At 61.4% G+C, this 25,723-nt stretch overlaps 1 protein-coding gene across 2 annotated transcripts; it reads left to right on the top strand.

The window, feature by feature from the left end:
* Positions 1-12,968: 12,968 nt before the first annotated feature.
* LOC117653564 (alpha-tocopherol transfer protein-like) lies at positions 12,969-22,598 on the top strand. Of its 2 annotated transcripts, none has more exons than XM_034399341.1 (8): positions 12,969-13,104; positions 18,581-18,720; positions 19,420-19,579; positions 20,556-20,736; positions 21,038-21,139; positions 21,704-21,787; positions 21,892-21,994; positions 22,126-22,598. In XM_034399341.1, the coding sequence occupies exons 2-8, from the start codon at positions 18,582-18,584 to the stop codon at positions 22,287-22,289; spliced, it is 933 nt and encodes a 310-aa protein (XP_034255232.1). In that variant the 5' UTR covers positions 12,969-13,104; position 18,581; the 3' UTR covers positions 22,290-22,598. The 2 variants fall into 2 exon arrangements, with proteins under 2 accessions (XP_034255232.1, XP_034255233.1); XM_034399342.1 differs by lacking the exon at positions 12,969-13,104 and adding an exon at positions 16,529-16,549.
* The last annotated feature ends 3,125 nt before the right edge of the window (positions 22,599-25,723 follow it).

The following is a 25,723-nucleotide window of genomic DNA, read 5'->3' as shown; positions in this document are numbered from 1 at the left end:
AGTGCTGCTGGGTCCAGCGCTGGGGGCCGCGCCGTATATATAGCCCGATCCTGTTTCTACAAAGCGCCGCACCGCCACACCACCACGCCGCGGAGCGCGGATCGGCCGGCGCCGCGCATTGTTGTCCCTCCCCTCGCCGCCGGCTTGCCTGGAGCGGCCTGGAGTCTCCCCTCCAGCCCGCCCCTCTCCTGGAACTCCCTGGACGCGGCTGGACGCGGCTCGCGCTGGTAAACGCGGCGCTTGCGATCAATGCCGTGATTAATAACGGGGGCTGACGGGCGGCGCGGCGTGGTGGCCGCCGAGTGTCACTCCAGTGACTCCAGAACCGCGGAAGTGTCGTCGCGGCGTGCGGCCCCGATGGGTGGGGCCGCGGGGCCGCACTGCTGTGACTCTGGAGACGAGGCGCTGTCGATTCATTTGGGGGCCGCCCAATTATGTTTCCAGGAAGGTGCCGAGCACTGTTGAAAATGCCGTACATTTCAAGGAAAAAGGGGCTTCCAGCGTCGGCAACGTGAAAAGGTTGCAGAAAAAGCAATGAAACGCGAAAACACAGACGGCTACTCCATCTCGCACCTGCATGGGTGCAACAGTCAGACCGACGAAAGCATTGTTCGAAAGCAGCCTGCTGAGGCTTGGCAGCATCCACATCCCATAGGGTCATGAGCCAGCAGTGTGGGAGAAGGCAACCCTCCCGACGGACTGCCAGTCGGTTTCGTCGCGCTGTCTCTCTCGCACTGACGGGCCGTCCCGAAGAGGCGCGAGAGAGACAAAGCGACGGAAACGACTCTCAGAATCAGCCTGCAGACAGACGTATGTGTTCCGACCACGGCCTGCCATCGGCGTGAGGGGCCTCATGGCAGTGGCGTGGCTTGCAGTGCGCTGACTGCACTGCATGCGACTGCATGGCGGGTCGCGCTCCTCAGAAGGGCTGCATTCCACATAATGAGAAAGGAAAAGTGGCGTGGCGCCGTCCGATAAGAGGCAGGCCTGCTCCGTGTGGCGCGCGCGGCGGGGCGGGGCGTGGCGGGGCGGGGCGGGGCGGGGCGGGGCGTAGCGGGGCGGGGCGGGGCGGGGCGGGGCGCGGCGAAGCGGGGCGGGGCGGGGCGGGGCGGGGCGGGGCGGGGCGGGGCGAAGCGGGGCGGGGCCAAGCGGGGCCAAGCGGGGCGGGGCGGGGCGGGGCGGGGTGCGGTGGGCGGGAAGGGCGCGCTGGCGGGGTGGGGCGTGGCGGGGCGCGGCGGGGCGTGGTGGGGCGTGGCGGGGCGGGGCGGCCTTAGTGATCCGATGCGACCTTGCAGTGCAGTCGCTGCTCTCACCAACGGCATGGCTTGGCGGCACCTTCCGAGAGGAGCGCCGCAAATCGCGTCGTGAACCTCAAAAGAAAAGTTATTTATTTCCCGATGGACGTTTGGATTGTTCATTATTTTATTTGCGGTCGCTGAGCCGTTAAAAAAATAGTTGGATATCAAACTGATAACGTCTTTGTCGGTAAAACTGCCAAAACAAAAAGACGGAGATCAGCTGAATTTCAGAGTTTTCCCTTTTCTATGGAAGCAAAAATAATATTTAAAAAATTTACGTCGAGACAGGAGACAAGAAAAACGCGCTAGTGTAATCCGTACTGTCATCTCGGCAGTCTTGATACGTAGCGGCAAATAAACTGGAAAGAAAATGAGTTTCGCATCCATCGATCCAATTTCGCATTGCTGCCCTTTTGCCGCTGCGGCTAGCTGTGGCTAATCCGGGGAATCTCTCTCACACTATAAAATAAAATGGCCGCAGCTGCCGTGCGCCCCGCCCGCCCCGCCCGCCCCGCCACCGCGTGCGTGGTGCGCGCCCGGCTACAGTCCGAGAGTCGTTTTCGTCGCTCTGTCTCTCTCGCATCTATACGGGACGCCCCATGAGTGCGAGAGAGACGGAGCGACGAAAACGACTCTCGGAATCAGTCTCCTGGCCCGGCCGGCGCGGAGTCCGTAGGGTCCGTCTGGGGGGTGTAATGAGGATCATTATGAGAAATTGCGCGGCTGGGCGCTGCCCTGGCGCTGCCCAGGCAGGCGTCAAAGCGACCACCGCCGCCACCGCAGCCACTGCACTGGTATTCGGAAAAGCGGTGATTAGCGTTTCACAACGACGTGTGGCACCCTGCGGCCCCCTGCGGCGCCCGGTGAAAGTGAAGACGTTGATTAGCATTGGCCGACGCAGTGCGGTGCCTGGAGTCACTTGCAGTGTGGTACCCGCACGGCCTGCGTGGCTCATCGGCGCCTATGACGCGCATTCATACTTGCAAATGGCGCCGATGGCGCTGGCGGTGTGCTGAACGCCCCATTCAGCCTATCGGTGCCAAGTAGATTAGGACTGGCGGGGCGCGGGAGAGAGAGAGAGAGGGAGAGAGAATGGTGGAGACAGAGAGAGCACCGAGCGTGTGAGCTCCGCCCGTGTGGACCGTTGTGACCCGCGATCCCGTGATCTAGTCTTCCCGCGCCTCGCCAGGGTGGCCACCCACCGCACTGCAATCTACTAGCTCTGCGGGCTGATTCCGAGCAGTGCCTCGTCACTCCGTCCCTCTCGCACGCTTACGGGACTCCCCGTGAGTGCGAGAGAGACAGAGCGACGGAGCACTGTTCGAACCTCGTTCGAACCCAGCCTGCTGCAACGCGGTGACAATCAGCCGGCGGCGGGGGAGGTTGGCACGGCCTTTCTCGGCCTTCGTGTCCGCTCTGTTCGTCAAGTCCCATTGCATGCCGCCCCGCCCCGCCCCGCCCCGACCCGCCCCGCCCCGCCCCACCCCGCCCCGCCCCGCCCGTCGCGGACAGCCCCGCGGTGGTGGTCCTGAAGTAGTTAGACGCCGACGCAGTCCGAGGGCCCGTCTGTGCGCAACCGGGGTATGGTCAGTCGAAGGCTGTAGAGCCGCAAGCCCCTCGTAAAAAAGTATGAAAAATAAATTATGAGAAAACTGGAAGCCACCGATGGGAAATGAAATCGAGGCAAAGAAAAAATTGGGTGAGTGAGGTCATTGGGCGTGCGCGGAGTGCGTCATTGTATTACAGTGCCGCAACGCTGCGTTGTTCGCAGAGCAGGTCCCAGTCGGGTCCCAGCCATCGTCGGCACGCCGGCCACGCCGCACTGACACACGCGTCGCCTTGCAAGAACTCCAAGAGGCCCAAGTCGATCGGACGAAAGCACACAATTATTGGCACGGCCGCTTGGTTGATACTTATTCCCGCGACGCAAAGTGATAAACGACCACCCATCCAATTTGCACGGCGGCCAATCGCGGCGACGGATGCTGCGGCGCTGCGGCACTGCAGCACGCTCTCGGCAGCAACAGCGTGGCCGACGCCGCGCCGACCCAGATTCGACTTGCCAGAAAACAGACAGGCGCTCGCTGCAGACTGATTCCGAGAGTCGCGCTTGTCGCTCTGTCTCTCTCGCACTCGCGGGGCATCCCGTAAGGGTGCGAGAGACACAGAGCGACGAAAAAGTTGCCGAGGCGACAACCCTTAGGACGCGCGGCGCCGACGTCGTGGACGCTGTGACGGCAGCATAGAGCGGACGGGACGACGCGCCTTGCTCTGTTGTTCTCCACGGCGAGGCTCCTGACATTGTCTCGGAGTGGGTCTTCCATTAGAGTCTGCATGCAGCCACGGATGTCGTTCTGCGTTCTGCGTGCCACGGGTCGGCATGAGGCATGGCCTTGGTCGAGGGATGAAACGGGATCGCCCTGTGTGAGCACCGCGCCGCACCGCGCCGCCGGGCGCACTTCTCGACTTCTCACGCGCCCGGCCCAGGGGTCCAGGGACTCGTCTGTGCCGCGATACACGCCGCCGCTCCTCCAGGCTCCTCCAGGCTACTCCAGGCTACTCCAGGCTCGCCTCCAGGCTGCTGCAGGCGCACACGCAGCCGCGCAGTCACGCACAGACGACATCTTTTTGGCGCGCCAGCCAGCCCAGTGGCAGCCAGCTGGCAGCCCGCCCCCCATCGGCGTGCCACCGCGCCACCGCGACGGTCCCATGAGGCGGCGCGGCGGCGCGCGCTCTGACAGAGCGGTCTCCTTGTGAATGAACTGGTCGCACGGCGGCGGCGGGGCGGGGCGGGGCGGGGCGGGGCGGGGCGGGGTGGGGCGGGGCGCCTCACCCAAGCGGGCCAACGCCAACGCCGCGCTCGTCCTCAGTGTTGTGACCATAGCGACGATGCTGCCCACCGCACTGCATCGCACACCTGCACAACACTTTACACTTACGGTTCACACACACACACACACACACACACACACACAGACACACACACACACACACACACACACACGCACACACACACACACACCTACACACACAGAGCTGCGGGCAAGGGCAAATGCCGCGCTGCAACTTGACTTACGGAGCACGATAACGACAATGCACTCCGAGAGTCCGGCCAGCAGGACGTCGGCGGCGGGATTAATCTCATAAAGGTAGAGGAGAAAACGCTTTTCGAGCCATTCGTCATTCTCCGATCCTTTCTCCTTTGCGTTCTCCTTCTCCTCCTTCTTCTCCTCCTCCTTCTCCTCCTCTCTCTCCTCACCGTCCTCCTCGTGCGGCTCGGATTGGAAACAAATAGACGCGTAGACAGGCGTGTCAAAGTGTCCGCCTTGTCGGCCGCATAAAGTGACATAATTAAAGAGCTCGATCCCCGCACTGATTCCGAGAGTCGTTTTCGTCGCTCTGTCTCTCTCGCACCTACACGGGACGCGCCATGAGTGCGAGAGAGACGGAGCGATCAGTCCCGCTGGCGCGAGTTCGCGCGAGTCCGCGCGTGCCGACCGTGGATGCTGCCGAAGGCATTGGCGGCGTGGCAGTGGCGTGGCAGTGGCGTGGCAGTCGGCCCGGAGCGCGGCCGCAAATCTCAGTAATGCGACGGCGGACTTGGACTTGACGGGCAAAGACGCGGCGTGCGCGGCCGGGCCGGGGATGGAGACTCAGGGTGGCTCTGGGTGTGGCGATGACGGTGGACTCCGAGGGAATGACTTAAGGGCAGGCACGCAGAGCATTGCAGCGCAGAGTCTCTCGGCCGCCGGCAGTCTGAGAGTCGATTTCGTCGCTCTGTCTCTCTCGCACTCATGGGGTGTTCCGCATAGGTGCGAGAGAGACAGAGCGACTTGGCACTGTTGGGAAGTAGCCTGCAGCGGCGTGTCGCCACGCCGTGTCGCCAGGCCCTGCCGCTGCGCCGCTACAAGGGCCGCCGCGCCGCGCCGCGAGTGCATGCAGTGCACCGCGGTCCTGACGGAGGACGACGGCCTGACGCGGCGACGCGACGCGGCCGTGTCGTAACAACTTTATTACTGGCCACGCGCACAGCGCACGGCGCACCGCGGTCGGCCGCGACGCCGCGTCGCAAGGAATTCCACGCGGCTTTCCACGACGGCTTTCCACGACGGGAACCTCCGTTCCCCCACCCCCGCCAAGGGCCCTGCTGCTGTCGCAGAGGCTGCCATGTCGCCGAGGGCGGCGATGTGGCTGGCGGCGGTCGCCGCGCCTCGCCGCGCGCTCGAGCCTCCTCACACCGTGCCTACTGTTTCTATGCAAAGTGGCTGATGGATCAGCTGGGCGCGGTGCGCCGCGGTTGGGGCAGTCTGCTACTCTGCTAGTCTGCCAGTGCGCTGGCCAGTATGAACCGTGTCTGCGGAGCGCCGCGCGCCACGCCCCGCCCTGCAAGCCCTGATCCCCTCGCGAGATAGTCCTGCAAGCGCCTGTCCAGAGCGCGGGTCCAGCCCGGCCTACCCGATGGATCGAGGCCTGGCCGGTGTCAGGGGCGTGGCGGGGGCTGGCGGGGCGCGGCGCGGCGGGGCGGGGCGGCAACGCTAGGAGTACAGTACAGTGGGCGGGGCGGGGCGGGAAGAGCCAAGCGGAGCACCTTGAGACGCGGACTCAAGTTCGCTCTCGTTTTCAATTTGCATAACGGCGTAACGGCCAGACACACATGTCCAGCCGGTGCCATGCCGCCGTGCCGCGTGCGCGCGCTACCGCTGCTCCGCGGCCAAAGGCGGTGGGTTCGAGTCCCCGCGGCGCCTCGCGGAGAAATGAAAATTAGCAGACGGAAGGGGCCGGCCAGGGCAGGGCGAGCTGTGCAGGAAGTGGCGTGGACGAACCCGGACGGACGGCATGCCGGCCCGGCAGGGTCGCGCAGTGTACACACGCTCACGGCGTCCACTGCATCCGCGCCGTTTGATTCATGTGGCCGCCGTGTCGTTGCCGTCGCCGTCGCGCCGCTGGCGTGCAAGCGCGGATGCAGCAGGGGCGAGCAGGGGCTAAAGGACGATTCGCCCCCTTGGCCTTGGCCTCTTGACAGTCGCCAGAAAGGTAGACAAACAGCTACTCTTTCGCCCGTAATTGCAAGAAATGCTGCTTTGCCGGCTTTGCCCCTGCCTCAGGCCCGCTCTGGATCCACCTCAGTCACCGCCGTCACCGTTGTCGGCCGCGCCGCGCCGCGCACTTCAAACGTGCGTGAGTAACTACTTTCACTGGGCCCAGTGCTGCGGCGGAGAAACACTACATCAGTAAGGGAGGGTCCGTCTAATGTACTTGTCGTGCAGAATGCCAGGGCACCGCCAGGGCACTCATTCATGCATAATATTACGTAACGGGCCTTACATTACAGAGGCATAAACGGAGCAGAACAAGCCGGAGTAATGAACATGTCGGTTTACCCCCCTGGTTGGTTTGCGACTCTGCTCTCTAGATTTGCACGTCAGCATCGCGAGGGTCGCACATAAACATGCCCGCGGTTTCCAGTCAAAGTAAAATCCCATAAAAAATGTTTTTTTTCTTCTTCCTGGCGCCGGGCGACACGCGCGAGCCGCGCTCTATGGATAACGTAGATATACCACTGCTGGATGGGTACCGGACCGCTCGCTCGGCCGAAGACATCTGTCATGGCGTCCGCGACGCGGCCAATCATCCTGCTACGACATGCTCACCGGGACGGCCGGGACGCGGACATGGGCCGTCAAGACGGAGGTGGACACACACGTACACACGTACACACACACACACACACACACACACACACACACACACACACACACAGCACACACACACACACACACACACACACACACACGCACACACGCACACGCCGCGTGCACGTGGGGGCAAGGCGGGCGCGGCGCTATCCGCATTAGAGAGCTCAGACGGGCGGACACTTCGGACGACATTTCTAGTTCGCTTTGGAGCCGCTAGTGGCGCCACCCGTATCAAACTGGCGGCTGGCTGACGAGAGCAGATAACAAAATAGTCCAAAACTTCTAAAACAACGGCATTCTTCGGACAGAAGTGCCTATCCGATGCGGCGACAAATTTTAGGCTGTATCATGCGATTCGTTGGTGGGCGGGCACGGTTTGGCTCTCTGAATTCGAAGTTTGTCAGCGTGGACAGCCGGACAACCCGGTGTCCGGCCCGGCCCGTCCGACACACCTCGGGCCGGGCCGGGCCGGGCTCGAAGCTGCTACGCACTCGGGCTCGCCAAAGGCGCCGTTGTCCGCCCGTCTGAGCTCTCTAATCCGCATTCGCCCGCAAGGACCGCGCTGCGACGCGGGGGACGAAACGCCGGGCTGGGTAGGCAGCCGGCCCACACGCCTGTGTTACGGGACGGCCTGCCCTGCCCGGCGCTCCGGTCCGCGGCCAGCCCAGCGCTCGTCGTTGGCTGCGCTGAGGGCTGCGGCCTGCGCTCCGAAACCTTTGCCGCACCATGAGAGCTCATGGGAGGACAAGACAGTACCCTACACGGCAAAATCGCGCCCGTGGAAAACCAGGACCGAAAGGCTCTAAGGTTGTACGGAGGACCCGTATCCAGGACCGTCCTTTGGACACGGGCCCTCCGTAAAACCTTGGAGCTTTTCGGTCCTGGTTTTCCCAGGACGCAGCTTTAACGGTGTGTGTCCCCGTCTGCAGCCGTCGCCCCCACGGGGCTCGCATCCTGCGTGCCGCCGCACCGCCGTTCCGTTCCGAACCGTCCGCCGGCGGAGCGCGCCGTGTTTGGCCGTGTCTGAGATTGGCGTTGGCCGCGGCGCCTTGTCGCTTGTTTCTTGTTTCCCTCATCACGCCGACGAGCCGTCGACGACGGCGGTGCCGCGCGGCGCGCGCCCCTTGGCATCTGGCGTCCTGGCGGCCGGCGGCGGCAGCAGAAGGCCCGACTTGCCGAAGGGAATTATCCTTGATTTGATCCGGCACCGATCCAAAGCACAGCCAGCCAAGCGTCAGCGTCAGCGCGAGCACGACGGCGGGCTGGGCAGCCAGGCGCTCGATGACCCCAACACACATTTACTTTTTTATGCCAGTAGCTCGCGGCCCTTCCCCCGCCCCCTTCCCCGCGCATTCTTCGCGACCGCGCACTTATAAGACCCCCGCGCCCTCGCCGTGACCCTGGCCGGGCCGATAAATAAGATGGAGGCAAAAATGCAATATCGCCGCCCTCGCCGCAGCCAATTTGGGAGCTAATGATGTATACCGCGCCGCACTCTCGTCAATAATAGCTCACTCAACGCGGGGCTCGAATTGAGGGGGGAGGCGGGGGGCAGAGGCGTGGCGTGGCGTGCAGGGCGCGCCGACGCTTCGCTTCACGCATGGCCGAGTAAGCCAGAGCGCCGGTGCCCCAGAGCATGTAGCCGCGTGGCCGCGTGGCCGCGCTGGTCCAGGTCGTGGCGGTGCTGTAGCTAAGCTTGCCTCAGACTACCGCGCGCCGCCCTGCGCCTCGGCGCCCGACAGACCGACCGAACGCCGAAGTCGAACAGTCGTCGCTCTGTCTCTCTCGCTCTCCCAAAGGAACGCCCCAAGAAAGTGAGAGAGACAGAGCGTCGGCGAGCTCCTCTAATTGTCGGCGGGGGAGGGAGGAGGGAGGGGTGGCTTCCCTTCGCGGCAACAATGTCGAAGACTCTCATCATAGCCTGCTTGGCTTGGCCTGCTCGGAACGCCGGGCGGCGGGCGAAATTGGACTCGCTCACGCAGGGGGCCGTTCACATGAGATGGTCTACATCCACACCCTGACCTAACCTAGCCAACCCAACCTAACCTATCTAGCGAATGCCGTCAGCGTGCGCAACGTGAGTGAGGCGGAGAGGCAGCAGCGCTCGGTGCGCAGAGGTGAGCGCATACTGTATAGTGTAGCGGTCGGGATTAAAAACCGCACCGCGGCCAAGAAAAAAGACAACGCGATAACGCACCGCCTTCGCGGCTTCGCTGCCTCGCGGCCGCCCATGTGGGCTGCTCGATATCTACTATTGACTCACTGTCACTGGCCGTGCGTGCGTGCGTGCGTGCGTGTGTGTGGTGTGTGTGTGTGTGTGTGTGTGTGTGTGTGTCTGTGAGCGCGTGCGCTGTGTCTGTGTGAGTGCGTGGATGTGAGAATGTGTATTTGCAAGTATTTACGGCCTGCAATGATACGATTGGGAATCGCCCTCGATCATTTTCCAGGCAGGCTGTGCTTCGCTGTGCCTCGCTGTGCCTCGCTGTGCCTCGCTGTGCTTGCTTTGGCGCCCCGGCCGCGCCGCGCCTCGCCTTGTGTGTTGTGTGTGGGGATCGGGGATTTTATGGGCCAATCATGGCGAGGCTTGTGGATGGGGTGACGGTACCGCGGTACTACCACTGCACTGTACACTGTACACTGTGCGCATCTGGCCTGTGCGCTGAAGGTCCTGCACGGATACTCGCCTCAATCCAAAAAGGAACTTCTCAGAGGCCTTTTCAAATTTTTACGAGCAGTCCCTTTAACGTAGACTACCTGATTCCGAATGGCGTCCTCCCAGCCCAGTCCTCCTAAAACACCCCAACCGCTGGCTGCCTGGCCGCCCGGCTGCCTTGCCCGGCTGCCCCCCGGGGCGACAGCGCCGGTTATTGAAACGGAACGTGCCACCCGTAATGCTTATACGGCGAGCGAAAGCGCACAACGCGTGTAAATATGGGTTTTGAAGGATGCAGCGCTTTGCTCCGATTACGTTCAATTAAGTCAAGCGCCATAAAAATTCCCACGCGGCCAGGCGGTTAGACCGCGCGGGGCGGGCTGCACGAGCGGCACGAGGCGGCACAGCGCGGCACAGCGCGCGTAGCACGGGACTCCTTGCCAGGCCGTGTCACGCCAGGCCGTGCCTTGGCGCCTTGGCACTGGGACGGCCTTTGAACGCCGCGACGCCGTTCCAGAAGCCCTCCATGTTGGCAGCAGTGCAGGCACACTGGCTGGACGCCGGCTCGCGCCCCGCGTGCCCCCTAACCCTGACCCTGCCTGTCCCGTCACCATTGTCCCGACTGTCCCCGCTCGGCGCCGCCCCGAGACGCCCGTCTGACTGAGAGTCGTTTTCGTCGCTCTGTCCCTCTCGCACCCAGGGGGGACGCCAAATGAGTGGGAGAGAGACAGAGCGAATCAGTCTCACAGCGGTCGCCGCGAACATGAACTCGAGCGGCAAATTGCGGGGCACGACGGCGACGTGCTTTACGCCGGGAAAAACGGTTCACTGCGTTTACGCTCCGCGCGCCCCCTAGCGGCGCGGCGGTGCACATCTGCATGCCGCCGGCCACCGCCGCACAGTGGGCCAGAAGACCGGTGGAGCGGCCAAAATCCGAGACGCGTTTTGAGCTCTGGAGTCGCTAAATGGGACTCGAACCGAACGTGTTACCCCACCAATGGATTCTCCGTTCGGGAGAGCAATCCATTGGTGGGGTCACACGTTCAGTTCGAGTCCCATTTAGCGACTCTGGAGCTCAAAACGCGTCTAGAATTTTGGCCGCCTCCACCGGTCTTCTGCCCCACTGTGCGCCGTGCGACAAGACGTGGCTGGATGGAATGCACCCTTCACCGCGTCCTTCGCGACGACGACGCCCGACGCCGTCCGCCTCCATGGACCCCAGCAACTCCAGGCGCTCCAGCTCCAGGCCTGGCGCGCCGCGCGCCGGGGGCCGCCCGTCCGGCCGGAGTGGCTGATGGGTTGCCGACGGCCGGGCGGCGAGCCGCGCCGGTTGGGGTGCCTACCTCGCCGGTGCTCCAGTGGAGCGGGAGAGAGAGGGGGAGACTGTCAGACAGACACAGGTATCCACTGCCAGAGAGCCGGCTTGCGATGACTCGGCTTACGAATTCAAGACCTTCGTCACCGTTTCGACTTGCATTCGGCAGCAGCACTGCTTCTAAACCGAGTCGGGTAATCGTCCACCCAAGCGAGGACATGCAAAAGTTCAAGTCCAAGCCAAGGGGTACCCAACTCAAGATAATCATTGCACGTCTAGTTGGTAATCAGTGAAATAATCAACATCATCCAATGAAATGACAATCATACTTTCGGGGATTCAATCACTTTTGACCATTTTTGCGAGACCACTGCTCTCTAACTATCAGCGGTCAAAGCCTTCCCGAGGCAGGGCATGAAAGAGTAGGGTCTTTAGAATAGTAAGGCGTCGAGGGAGGCCTTTGACCGCAACTAAATTGGATGCAGTGACCGCTCAAAGTCAGCAAAAACGGTAATTTTCTGAAATTCATTCACTGATTGACTATTTTTGCGAGACCACTGCTCCCAAATTATCAGCGGTCAAAGCCTTCCCGAGGCGGGGCATGAAAGAGTAGGGTCTTCAGAATAGTAAGGCGTCGAGGAAGGCCTATGACCGCGACTAAATTTGACGCAGTGGCTGCCCAAAGTCACCAATATTGAATTTCCGTCACTTTCACAGCTTTCCGAGGTCGGCGCTCAAATAACCCCCAATATTTCCCAATAATCAACATTATAACCTCCTATAATCAGTGATAAATAATAAAATAATCAAAAGAAATCACATGTAGTCATACTCGAAATATAATCAGTGTACATGAAAATCTTGAGTTGGTTACCCCTCGGTCCAAGCTCAAGTTAGGGGTGCCAACTCACAGTCCGGGGTTACCGCAGACACTCGATATCACCAGGGCTTGCCTACTGCCCACACCGCGCCACCACTCGACTCTGCCGCCAGCGTCCGGGGAGGCTCAACCCCCTCAACCTCAAAGACTGGCGCATGCACACACGGGCACGGTGTCATGGTGGTACGGCGCCGCCCTTGCCCCTGACAGTTCTCTCGCGGCTCTGTTTGAATGTAGGTCAACCAACGCCTCCGCCTGCCCTCGCCATACTCTGCGGTCATGATACGGTCTTGGAGACACCTGTTCCCCCCTCCCCCTCCCCCGCGCCGCCTTCGGCCTCGGCCAAGGTGAAGGGATGCTCCGCGGATACACTATTAGGGAACCGGGTCGCGACGTCTCGCATGCACGCATCTACACTCTGTCGGCACGCACTCGCAACTGGACTTCAAACGCGCTTAGAAGAGCGAGCCCTGCTGAGGCTAGGGCGGCGGCCCTGGAGAGGTGTCACTTTCTTTGATGGGAAAATGATGATGTGGTATGTATCAGGGCCTTGCTTCTCAGGTGGCTTGAACTTGGTTTGCTGCTGTAGTTTACGCACGCGCTATGTGATCGTGCCCAGTGCACGTGTTGTAAAACAAGCACTGGTTTAGAGAATAGGGGAGCGATCCTTGGCCCTTCGCCAAAGCAGGCAAAACAGGGAATCAGCCCTCTAAATTAACAGGGAACGTCCTTGTTTTTGCTTTCCACGCGACTTTAACCGGTGTAAGTTCATCAAGAGTGATTTTTTTTAGCGAGTAACAACCGCCAGGAACGAGTCTGTGACAATGTCACATCTACAAGACCATCCATTAACTGCCTGCTAGGACCTCTGCTCTCCACGCCCGGACTGGCGACTGGTTTAGGGTAGCGAGAGAAATGGGAAGCAAAGTCGGAGAGGGTGCTCTCGCGGGCGAGAGAGAGACGGAGGAAGGGAGTGGGGAGTGGGAGTGGCGGCTCGTCGGGCCCTGCCTTCCACATTGGCGGTGCCGCGGTGCCGCCTCGCTGCCTTGCCCCGCGACACGCGGTCGGCCCCGGCCGGCACGCCGCAGCCCCGCGGCCCCGCGGCCCAGGCCAGTCTGTGATTGTAGTTGCTGCAGTGCTGAGCGCGGCCCGGATTACCTGCCCGACGTCCGAGCCGTGGCGCGCCACAGCCAGCTACATCAGCTCGACGACCAGCAGCACCCGGCAGCACCGCACGCCCTCCACTGCACCGTGCACTACAGGTGAGCCGAGCACGCCCACTGGGCATGGCTCCCAAGAGTACAGTGTGCACGTCGAGGCGGGACGCAGCCGTAAACAGTTTGGGCAGTTCTAACGAAAGAGGTTCCGGCCAGCAAGTTCAGGTCAATCTGCGATCATCAGCCAAGGAGAAAAGTCATCGGGATGGCGAACGTTTTGGTTTCAAGTGTGCCAGCGGATGAGCCAATTCGGAGGTCGGTTTTCTCCTTCCGTTCCCTCTCGGCGCCCCTGAACCAGTGTACGCCCCGAGGGTCTCGCAGTGCTACGCAGTGCCCAAGGCCAAAGCCTCGGCCAAAGGCGCCGCGCAGACCTGCGCAGACCGCACCCCGGACGTTTTAAGTACCCAGTGCCAGCCTGACCCGTTTCTGATGATGAAGTTGGCCAGCCTTTTCCAGCGCCTTGAAAAGTGAGGCACGGCGTGATCAGTGCCCCCAAGTTTAGACGCTATCTGCACAGCGCTGCCAACCTGGCGCACTGGCCAGCGAGAGTGCATGTTAATTGGTGGGGACAGTGCGTCGCGGTGCGTGTGGCCGGGCATCGCTGGACACGGAGCACTCGCCGACACGCTGACACAAGGCCTTTTCTTCCCGTCAAATTTTTAAAATATTTCTATCCTCCACCCCCTTTTTTTGCCGAGTCTTAAACGCGTGTGGCAATAATAACACCTGTTGCCACACGCACGTGCTTTGGGGGTGGCGGCGCTGGTCGTTGCACTTATAGGGGAGCAGCCGTTCCAGTCCCGGTGGCGAGGCTGTCGAGGCCGATGAGGACCTGTTTGGCCCCGGTGCAGTGGCAGTGCAGTGGCAGTGCAGTGGCAGTGCACTCAGCTACCTCGCGTGCCTGTTGCAATAATACCAACGTGTTCGGCCGGTACTGCAGCTGGAAGACAGATTCCCGACAGTGCTCCCTGCAGGGGTGGATCCAGGGAGAGGGGAAGGGGCGATGGGGGCGTGGCACAGTGGGCCAGAAGACCGGTGGAGGCGGCCAAAACTCTTGACACGCTTTGAGCTCCGAACCGAACGTGTGACCCGACCAATGGATTCCTCGTTCGGAGAGCAATGCATTGGTGGGGTCACACGCTTGGTTCGAGTCCCCTTTAGTGACTCTGGAGCTCAAAACGCGTCTCCACTGGTCTTCTGGCCCACTGTGCGTGGCCCCCCTCTGAGGCCGTCGAAATTTCCCTGCCAAACAAAGTTGATCACCTGGACAAAGTCTTTCCTCCGTTCGGCCCACGAGTGCGAGAGAGACAGAGCGACCGAGAGTAGTGCTGCCCGGAATCCATCCAGCAGAACGACGGCGGCTCGCGACGAAAACAGAATTATTTTTGGCGTGTCGCCGCTGCGCCGCCCGCTGCATCCTCGCTCGCGGTCTGTTGTCAAAGTTTGCCGGCACGGCGGTGTCCTGCCGTCCTGATCCTGGGAGTCGCCGTCGTCGCTCTGTCTCTCTCGCACCCGCACAGCACGCCCCGTGAGTGCGAGTGAGACAGCGCGACGAAGACGGCTCTCGGAGTCACAGTGTGCCGGGACTCCTGGGAGAGCCGCGCCGCCGCGCAGCGCGAGCCGTCACATTATTTCCGCGTCTCGTTCCGTCCGTCGCGTCCGCGTCCGAAAGCCGGACTGTGACACGCTGGCTTTGCCCTAGCAGTGGCGTGTCCCACGCGCCGCCCGGGCCGTTCGGACGCAGCCCGGCCGAGTGGGCAGCGCGGCAGCGCGAGTGTTTGGCGAACGCGGTGCAGGCTGCAAAGACTGCAAAGACTGCAAAGGCTGAAAGACGCGCCACAGTGGGCCAGAAGACCGGTGGAGGCGGCCAAAACTCCAGACGCGTTTTGAGCTCCAGAGTCGCTAAACAGGACTCGAACCGAACGTGTGACCCCACCAATGGATTGCTCTTCGAACGAGGAATCCATTGGTGGGGTCACACGTTCGGTTCGAGTCCCATTTAGCGACTTTGGAGCTCAAAACGCGTCGAGAGTTTCGGCCGCCTCCACCGGTCTTCTGGCCCACTGTGCGCGCCGGCTTACTGCTTGCCTTCCTTCTGCACAGCGATTCCGTGTGGCGTTTCGTCGTCGCTCTGCCTCTCTCGCACCTGCGAGTTGGAGAGAGACGTCGCGACTTCCAAAGCAGCCTGCAGGAGTGACGCGCCCAAGCCCGTGACCACCATGAGGCACGACGTCACAGTTTGGTCTGAGCCATTCGTAGAGACACCCGCGGGTCTACTAATAGACCCTTTTTGCGGTTTTGGCCGAAAATTCGCGCACGAACCCAACGCCTGGATTTGAAATCCGCTGCTGGGGCGACCCAGATTGCCACTCCTGGTCGACTGATCGTAAAACGTGCGTTAAGTTGGAAACACTCAGGTGTCGCTGCTAACGCCGCCAGGTTGCGTCAGTTTGCTGTGCACTCCGCCAAACACTCGCCGCCGTGAGTGCGCCCGCAGGCTTGCAAAAGAGAACAAAATCATCTTACGACATAATGACATTTTAATACTGAAATTGGACATCAAACGTTGCTGATCCAAAAATTTTCTAATCTTTTGGCGGATTTTTCATTTTCGAATGGAATTGAATGAGGGCCAGTTCGTTTCCTAAACATCCGCGCGTCTCTAAGTGCCAAAGCGGGCCGCCGCTTCGCCGCGAGGAGACTGACCGGTAGAAAATGGGCAGACCGGCTCGGCCCGCTTCGCCTTCGTCCGCCTGCAGACTGACTCCGAGAGTGGTTTTCGTCGCTCTGTCTCTCTCGCACCTGAACGGGACGCCCCATGAGTGCGAGAGAGACAGAGCGAAATGACTGTCGGAATCGGTGCGTGGTGTCGTGTGACGCTGGACCGTTTGGCGAGGAAAAAACTAAAACTCATCTGAGTTCAGAGTCCGGGGCACGGCCAGTGGCCAGGCACCGCGCCGCGCGCCGCCGGGAGGTCCGCGTGTGCGTTGAACCCCGAACCCCGAACCGTGCGGTGCGCGGCCTGCGCGGCCGGGTCGGAGGAATGGCCGAAACCCATCGCTGGAGACCGTGCTGGCGGCATGCGCAGGCGACTATCTGCAGTGTAGGCGACACTGACGCGGCACAGAGCACGGCGGAGTGCACGGCGGAGAGCTCCGCGAAGGCGAAGACGCGAAGACGAAGACGACGACGACGACGCCCCGGCACGGCCTTCGGACACCTTACCTTCTGCCCACGGCCATTTGGTCATTGCCACGGCCGGCGAAACTCGTTTGCCGACGCGTCCTTGAGGCAGGGCAGGGCGAAGCCAGGCGAACCTAGGCGGAGCGGGCCCCACCGTCCCGCGCCACGCTCGCCGCGCCACCGCCCCGCCGTGCCCGTCCCGCGGGACGCGTCCGCGACGGCAGGGTCCCCGGGGTTCACGAGGAACGACGGCGCCGGGAAAGGTCACAGTGCGTCGCGCGGCCTCATCCGAAAAAATAAATTCAGGGTCTGGGACAGCGTTGAGGTTTCCGTCATCGCGACGGCAGTGCGACAGCGGCGACAGCCCGGATGCGCCCCGGTTCGAGTGGAGCAGCGCGACCGGCCGAGCCCAGCCGACTGCGTCCTAACGGAGCCGAGCCGAGCCAATCCGCTGCGGTGTGCGAGGCACTGTGCGTGGCACTGTGCGTGCCGCGTGCGCCGGCGCGGCGTGGCGGCGCCAAAGCGTCGCAAGCCGCAAAGTAGCCCGGCGTCACCGCGGCCTTCCCCCCGGCTCCAGGATGACGCCCGCCACGGCCACGGCCGCATCGGAAGCTCCAATTGCATCGCGTCGCTCGTACCGCAAGCAAAATGGCACGCATCGAACGGCGCGTCGACGGCGGCCTGGCGACAATTAGCTCGCTACACTGTGGCACCGGCACTTTCACCCACCAGCGGGCCGAGCGGGCCGCACGGGCGCCACCGCCGCCACCGCATTCCGGCAGCACCGACGGGGCGTGTCGCTCTGTCTCCCTCGCACCCTGACGGCCAGCCTGACGGCCAGCCTGACGGCCAGCCTGACGGCCAGCCTGACGGCCAGCCTGACGGCCAGCCTGACGGCCAGCCTGACGGCCAGCCTGACGGCCACCCTGACGGCCAGCCTGACGGCCAGCCTGACGGCCAGCCTGACGGCCAGCCTGACGGCCACCCTGACGGCCAGCCTGACGGCCAGCCTGACGGCCAGCCTGACGGCCAGCCTGACGGCCACCTGACGGCCAGCCTGACGGCCAGCCTGACGGCCAGCCTGACGGCCAGCCTGACGGCCAGCCTGACGGCCAGCCTGACGGCCAGCCTGACGGCCAGCCTGACGGCCAGCCTGACGGCCAGCCTGACGGCCAGAGCCCTGACGGCCAGCCTGACGGCCAGCCTGACGGCCAGCCTGACGGCCAGCCTGACGGCCAGCCTGACGGCCAGCCTGACGGCCAGCCTGACGGCCAGCCTGACGGCCAGCCTGACGGCCAGCCTGACGGCCAGCCTGACGGCCAGCCTGACGGCCAGCCTGACGGCCAGCCTGACGGCCAGCCTGACGGCCAGCCTGACGGCCAGCCTGACGGCCAGCCTGACGGCCAGCCTGACGGCCAGCCTGACGGCCAGCCTGACGGCCACCTGACGGCCAGCCTGACGGCCAGCCTGACGGCCAGCCTGACGGCCAGCCTGACGGCCAGCCTGACGGCCAGCCTGACGGCCAGCCTGACGGCCAGCCTGACGGCCAGCCTGACGGCCAGCCTGACGGCCAGCCTGACGGCCAGCCTGACGGCCAGCCTGACGGCCAGCCCCATGAGCGAGACAGAGACAGAGCGACACGACTCTCTGCTGGATCGCTCGGCAGTCCGCCTCGAAGAAAGGGAAAGAAAGAGGATCACCTTGCGCGGGGTGTCAACATGCGAGGTCTCGTGCAGCCCATTACAGACTCACTTTTTCCTCATTAATGCTGAGTATTTTTTTTTTAAGTCGGTATGACCAATTTACTTCGTAACTTTATCCAGAAAAACGGGGTTTTTCCCCGTCGGTTCTCCTGTGAGTGCACCGCACCGAGTGCACTGAGAAAATTTGTTGTCACTTTATGACAAAAACGTGGATGACATTTTCATCACTTTGAAGTGATGACAATCTCGTCACAAATTGATGACATTTTCATCAAAGCTCCTATACTTATTGCATGGGCGTGACAACAATGTCATAAATTGACTTGATGACATCCTTGTAAGGAAAATTAGCCTTGAAATTGTCATCAAGTGATGACTCAAATTTTCACAGTGTGCACCACCCTGACGACGTAACCGAATTCGAGGTCTGTGCGAGGCTAGCCGCATGCCGTGCGCGCCCATCACGCTTCAGTGCGCGGTGTCACATTGGCTCGGCCGAGGCCTGGCCCTCCGATTAGGCAAACTCCGCCGGAAGCGATGTTGCACCGCCTCGCCTTGGAAGAAGACAACCGAAGAAAGCAGTTGTTACGTTCTTTCCAATGTGTGTTTTTATTTCTTTTTTTTTGGCCTTGCAGAATGTCGTTGGACCCACCCACGCCGGAGCAGCTCAAGCTGATGCGGCAAGAGCTGTACCAGGACCCGCAGATCACCAAGGAGGACGTCAAACGGCTGCGCGAATGGCTACAGAAGCAGCCCCACCTCCCCAGCCACATGGGTAAACAGAAAAATTTATTACCTTTTTCCATTAATTATCGAGACTTGTGTGTACGTATTCGCCTATCGCAGAACGACAGCGCGCCTCCGGGCAGGTTGTTTTCCAGTCTCATCAACCCTCTTCGTTTTTCGTATGTTGGTTCGGGACGCGGACCGCCGATCAAAAACAAAGAAAAATTACTTTTCTTTTTCTATTCTTCTTCTCGTTTTCGTTTTCATACGCGACACGTCAACGAGATCCCATTATTTTTTTGCTCGCCTCTTCTGGCCGATATATAGGATCACGTACTTTCTCCTCCCAGACACGCGACACACCGCTACAGGGCTGGGACCATTATAATCCTGCTATCCAAATGGCGTTGCAAAACGGCAATGCACGGCTGCACGGCCACACAGTACAGCGGCACGCACTCCAAGCGAACCATTTCGTTAAGTGTGTGTATGTGACTGTGTGAGATTTTGTGTGTGTGTGTGTGTGTGTGTGTGTGTGTGTGTGTGTGTGTGTGTGTGTGTGTGTGTGTGTGTGTGTGTGTGTGTGTGTGTGTGTGTGTGTGTGTGTGTGTGTGTGTGTGTCTCTGCGCGCGCGCGCGCTGACAGGTTCACACCTCGGTGATGAACTTTGCACTTTGCCACTTTGTCGCGACTTCGGTCCTAGCTGTGGTCAACTAATGGTTACCGAAGCCGTCATTTCGATTTCCAGAGGACGAGCGGCTGGAGCGCTTCCTGTACGGCTGCAAGTTCTCGCTGGAGCGCACCAAGCAGGTCCTGGACACGTACTACCGCGTGCGCGCCACCGCCCCCGAGTTCTTCAGCGGCAGGGACCCCACGTCGGAGGAGCTGCAGCGCAACTGCAGGGACATGTGAGTGCAAACGGGAAGGCATCAAGCCTCGGGGCGAGTAAGGGAAGGACAGTCTCTCTCCCCCCTTCCCCCCCTCTCTCTCTTTCTCACCTGTCCTCGGTGTGGTCCCCGCGGTCCAGGGTCCAGGTGGGCCATGGGGGGCCGCGGCCGCGGGGGGACCCGAAGTGATCTGCCGCGCCACGCCATGCCACGCCATGCCACGCCACGCCATGCCATGCCACGCCATGCCAGGCCATGCCACGCCATGCCACGCCAGGCCATGCCACGCCATGCCACGCCATGCCACGCCATGCCACGCCATGCCGTCGGAAGGTCGATGGCCGTGCGACTCGACTTCATCGTTTCGCCGCGTTTCGCCGCGTTCTGCCGAGCGGCAGGAGAAAGAGTGAGAAAGATAGAGAGAGAGAATGGGAAAGAGAGGGAAAGAGATCGCCTCCTTCCGGGCGCTTCGCGCTTCGGGCGGCGTTTGGCTTGGAGGCGTCTAGTCTGCGGTGTCGCCCGGCCTAGCCCGGCCCAGCCCAGCTTCGACAAGGGCTAGGGCGAGGCCGCGGAGGACGAGGACGCCGCCAGCCGCCACCGCAGGCACTGCGCGCAGACTTCCGCCTCCCCCTCCCCCTGCGGAAGGGAAGCCTGTCTTCTTCATGAAAACGGAAAGCAAAACTTGGGATGACAATTTTAAGAAATGGTTCGTAGAAACGATTCACCCGGACGGGGTGTCGAACCGTCGACCGTGCCCGTCGGAGTCTGGCCCTCTTAGCCACTGAGTTACACGTGTCTCGCTGCGGTGAGGCGCTGACATCATCACTCTCGCTCTGTCGCGCTCGGACTGTGACGTCAACGCGACGCTCCGCGCTTCGCGGTTTGGTTTTCAGGACCGAGGATCTTTCTGTTCACGGCCAAACCGGCAGGCCAGCGGGGAAATGCCGGAAAACACGGCGAAGCCGATTTCTATTTTTACTATTTTTGATTCGCGCAGGTCGTACTTCGTGCTCCCCAAGCTGACCACCGAGGGCTACCGCGTCACCATCTTCCGGCTAAACAACGTCGAGGTGGACAAGTTCAACATGCAGGAGATCACCAAGCGCGTCGTCATGTGCTTGGACGTGAGGCTCAAGGAGGAGAAGTGCCTCTCCAACATCATGATCATCGACTTCCAGGTGGGACTTGAGCTACGCCACGCGCAGCGGGCGAGAAAACCGGCGGAGGCGGCGAAAATCCCGCACGTGTTGTGAGCTCCAGAGTCGCTAAATGGGACTCGAAGCCAACGCGTGACCCCACCAATGGATTCCTCGTTCGGAGAGCAATCCATTGGTGGGGACATACGTTCAGTTCGGGTCTCATTTAGCGACTCTGGAGCTCAAAACGCGTCTAGAGTTTTGTCCACTTCCACCGGTCCTCTGGCCCACTGTGCCACGGCCGCGGCGTGGCATGTTGCGGATAACGTGTTCTGTGTTGCAGAACTTCACCCTGCAGCACTTCGCGCGCTGCTCCCCGACCCTGGCCGGCGTGCGGAAGTCCATGCTGTGCGTGCAGGACGCCTTTCCGCTGCGCCTGCACCAGGTGAGTGCGCCGAGGGCGCCGAGTGCGCGAGGGGGTGGACGTGGTGGCGAAGCATGGCCAAGACGGGGTTGGGGAAGGAGGCGAGGCTGGCGGTACGACCACGTGTGGTCTGGCCCTTAGTGGTAATGGTAATGGTGTGAGCGCCCGGCCGGCCGCAGGCTGGCAACCCAAGCGGCGCGCAAGTCGAATGGGCTGCCTACCCTCGGCCGCGCGGCGCTCCACGCGCGGCACCGCCCGGACCGCCGCACGGTGGGCCAGAAGACCGGTGGAGGCGGTCAAAACTCTGGACGCGTTTTGAGCTCCAGAGTCGCTAAACAAGTCTCGAACCGAACGTGCGACCCCACCAATGGATTCCTCGTTCGGAGAGCAATCCATTGGTGGGGTCACACGTTCGGTTCGAGTCCCATTTAGCGACTCTGGAGCTCAAAACGCGTCTAGAGTTTTGGCCGCCTCCACCGGTCTTCTGGCCCACTGTGCGCCGCCTGCCTCATGGTCCGCGGCGTCGTGGAGGTTCTCGTTGTTCTTGTCGTTCTCGAGGGCAATCCAGTGACTCTCCCGCCGCAGGTCCACTTCACCAACTGCAGCACCTTCGTGGACAAGGTGGCCGCCGCCTTCACGCCGCTCCTCAAGGAGAAGCTCGTCAAGAAGGTAATGGTTCTAGGTTCCAGGAGCAGGCCGAACGGGCGACGGGCCATTCTAGCTCTTTTGAAGTTCTGGACTGACGACTTACCCCACCCACGCTCCCTTTCCAGTTCTTCTTCCACTCCAACCTCGAGAAGCTGCACCGCTACGTCAACAAAGACATCCTCCCCGAGGAGTACGGTGGCAAGGCGGGCACGTTCCTAGAGCTCAATGGTTTGTACAAGTACAATTTTTTTTAGTATAAAAGTTTTCGAAAAACAGTTTGAAAATTGAAAAAATTTGAGAAATGAAATTACTTTTAAAAAGTTTCCTGTGAACTGAGGCTGTTTTCGCCCCTGTTGCAGACGCGTGGAGGCGCAAGCTGGAGTCCTACAAGAAGTGGTTCCAGGAGGAGGAGAAGGTGAGCAAGTCGGACGAGACCAAGAGGCTGAAGAAGCTCAAGGAGTCCTCCGTGCTCATCCAGGACACCTCGGTGGAAGGATCCTTCCGGAAACTGGTCATCGATTGACCGCATCAGACTGACATCAAGACGACCACCAGCATGTTGGGCTTCGGCGCGGCCGGGAGGCGTAGTCACGTGCTAACATTGTGTGTGTGTATGTATGTATGTGTGTGTGTGTGTGGATCTGCGTGTGTGTGTATGTGTGGGTGCTTGAGTGTGCATGCGGACGCGAGAGTTCATTTCGGCGGGGGCGACATGGACTGACGACCAGGAGGCCGAGCCGGGCTGCATCGCAGCAGCAGCAGCGACACCTCATATGTGATAGTAGTAATTTTATTAAATAATTATGTACAGCATGACGACCATGTGCATTATATGGACTAAATATAATCAAAATATTTCAAAAAACATTTGCGTGGATGGTGCCGAGAACATTTCTTTATCCGACAGTGACCCAAAGGTACGACGCTCTGACCGCAGTGCGGCAGCAGACTTATTCAGAGAGACGCTTTCATCGCTCTGTCTCTCCCGCACTCACAGGGCGTCTCGTATAGGAGCGAGACAGACTGCGACGAACGCGACCCTCGGAATCCGTCTGCGGTGCCCACGAGCGGCCAGCCGCGCGGTGTACACTGCACACGGGCGTACGCACTCGAAGGCAGTGGCGGGGCGTAGCGAGGCGAGGGGGAGGGGGAGGGGGACGTAGGGCGGACGGGCCGGCGCGACCGCCTCATCTCTCTGAGACACTGCAGGCGGGCGAAATTGAACGCGCCCGCTTAACCCCACCGCGCCCCTCCCCTCCCTCGTCACTCCCCTCCCCCTCCCGTGCATGGTGATTATTCTACCCTCCCCAATTGAACCCGGCGAGAGGCCCGAGAGGGGCGAGGAATGGGGCGAGGCGAGGCACCCTACCCTCTGCTCGCCGCGCTCCGCCGCTAGCCCCGCCCCCTCCAGCCCCTCGGCCACTTTACGGCGCGGAGCCTCCCTCCCCTCCCCTCCCCTCCCCTCCCCTCCCCTCCCCTGCCTCTGTTTCAAAGCAATCGGCTGGTTTACATTGAGAGCGTCAGCAGCTTACCCGACCACCAGACCGGTCACGGTGGCGAGATAGAGAGAAAGAGAGAGAGAGAGTACCGACGAGTCCAAAAGTCGCGCCGCGGGCCGCGTCGCCGCGTCGCGGTGGGTTGGAGCGAAGATCCACGCGGCAGACTTGTTGGCGACGCGGAAGGAAAGGTGTGACTCCGCGGGCAGCGCTCTGCTTCGCGCTCTTCTCGGCCAGCACGGCAACACGGCCGTCAACAAACAAGAGCACGGGCAGCGGCAAACGACCGCAGAGACCCACCCCCTCGCCCTACACGCGCCGGGCAGCCCCGCCCCGCCCCGCCAGCACAGCCGCACCGACAAACAAGCTTTCCCAGAAATGAAACGTGGAAATCAAGAGATCACAACTCGGCCGCCGCTGCCGCCGCCCCGTCTCCGTTGTGTCTTCTTTGCTGGGGGCGGCTCGGCTGCCGTGCCGTCTCGAGGCGCGCGTGGCCGCGCCCCGCCCCGCCCCGCCCCGCCCCGCCCCGCCCCGCCCCGCCCCTCGCAGCGCCCTCCGGAATGCTCCCGTTTGGGGTCACAAAAGTTGGCGAGGCGAAGCCGGGCGGACGGGCCGCGGGGGCGGGGCGGGGGTTAAAAGTTATGAAGACACTATGCGCGCCGCCCCAGATGAGATCGATAACCAGCGCCTTGTAATCGATTCGCGGTAGTTCCTTCGAGGCGTCGCTGCAAAGTGGGGGACGCTGCTAAAAATAGCAGGCAGTTTTGCGACCCGAAAAGGCGGCCCAAACCAGAAGCTTGCCCTTTTTTCCCGAGAGGAAATCCTTTTCTTATTTGAGACATCTGCGGAAACTGCGAGCCTCGGATCATGGCCGGATGGACGTGGTCCAACACAAGAGCAAACAACACACGCACACACACTCACACACACCTACACTCGGCCATCCGTCGGCGCGTCAAGGACCCGTGACATTGTCACTGTCAGCACACCAGTCGTCCTGCAATGTTTGATTACACAGCCTCAGCAGGGCTGCGTTCGCAGGGGGTCCGCCCGGAGGCGGCTGCTCTACTTCGCAGTGCAGGGGGCTGCGTCCGCGGCGGCGCCCTCCTCGTCCTGGTCGTCCTGGTCTCGGGGACGGCGGCACAATCGCGACAAGGGCACCGCAAAAGGCCGCCGCAAAGGCCGCCGCCGTGCTCCGCCCCGCCCCCGTCGAGGTCCCCATCGAGGTCGAAAGGACTGCCGGCCGTCGGCACACTGCACGGCACACGGCACGCCAACTTTGAAGTGGCTCACTCAATTTGCTCGGCAGGACGCGCGGCCTTGTCGCGCCCGGACCTCGTCACCTCTGCCTCTGTCTCTCTCGCACCCGCACGCGGCGCGCCGTGGGTGCGAGAGAGACAGAGCGACGAGGGCGCGCCGTTCAAAGTCAGCCCTCTGGCTTCGCAGGGGTCCTGGCAGCCCGAACTGACGCCCCGCCCCGCCGCCCCGCCCCGCCGCCCCGCCCCGCCGCCCCGCCCCGCCGCCCCGCCCCCGTGGGCCACTCCAGTGCACCGGAATCCAGTGGGGCTGCCCGTGCAGTTGGCGCGCGATTTTGACATCAGATTGAAGAAAGGAACAGATTTCACCGCCGCATGCAGCTAGGAAAATCGTGACAGACTGATGTTACTTGTGGCCCTTGCTGGTGCCCGTTCATGCCCCGCCTCGGGAACAAGGCCCGGACCGATTACAGAGAGAACCGGCCACGCAAAGTTGGTAAAACATCGACAAGTCTCTGAAAACTTCAAATTTCGTCGAATTTAGCCTATAGGCCCTCCGCACAAAACTAAATGAAGATGACTGCAATCTAATAGAGATGAAGCATAAAGTGCGAAACCTCTTGCACCTTCGCGATGATGACAAGAGGACCCTTCCGAGTAAACAAATATCCGCGTCCCAGGCGGCTGCCAGTGTGCCAGTGCCAGGCGGCTGCCGGCTGCCCGTTTGTACGAGAGGACAGCCATGAAATGGGATTACTCGGCGCGTCACCGGGAGTCAGCCTGTCGAGCCATTGAGCGGACCGGCTTAGGGGAGGACGTCAATAGCCTATCCGCCTAGCCTAGCGACTAGCCTAGCGACTAGCCGTGTCGGATGTAACGTCTTTATAAGGAGAGTTGCCTTTTTAGCGGATAGATTGCGGGCAGTGCAAAGAGCGGGGAAGGGATGAAATTTCCGCGATCAACATCAAGATTATGAAAATTTGATACATTTACCCATACGAACATAGTTTTCTTGATTTTTGAGGACAAAGACAATTTAAAATTCCATCAGTTGTACGGACGTATGCGTCTCGAGAAAAATGTGAAAAATTGTAATTTGAATCAAATTGCGAAAAAACCGGAGGGAACCGAAAAATCTGCCCTTGGCGGAGGTTTGTGTCACACAAAGGTGCGCTATCGAATGCAGCCGGTGCATCAGGTGGTGC

Source organism: Thrips palmi, unplaced genomic scaffold, assembly GCF_012932325.1.
Source record: "Thrips palmi isolate BJ-2018 unplaced genomic scaffold, TpBJ-2018v1 HiC_scaffold_8, whole genome shotgun sequence".
Taxonomy (NCBI): domain Eukaryota; kingdom Metazoa; phylum Arthropoda; class Insecta; order Thysanoptera; family Thripidae; genus Thrips; species Thrips palmi.
The sequence above is the reverse complement of the archived record's forward strand: the minus strand, read 5'-3'. Positions and strand labels throughout refer to the sequence as shown.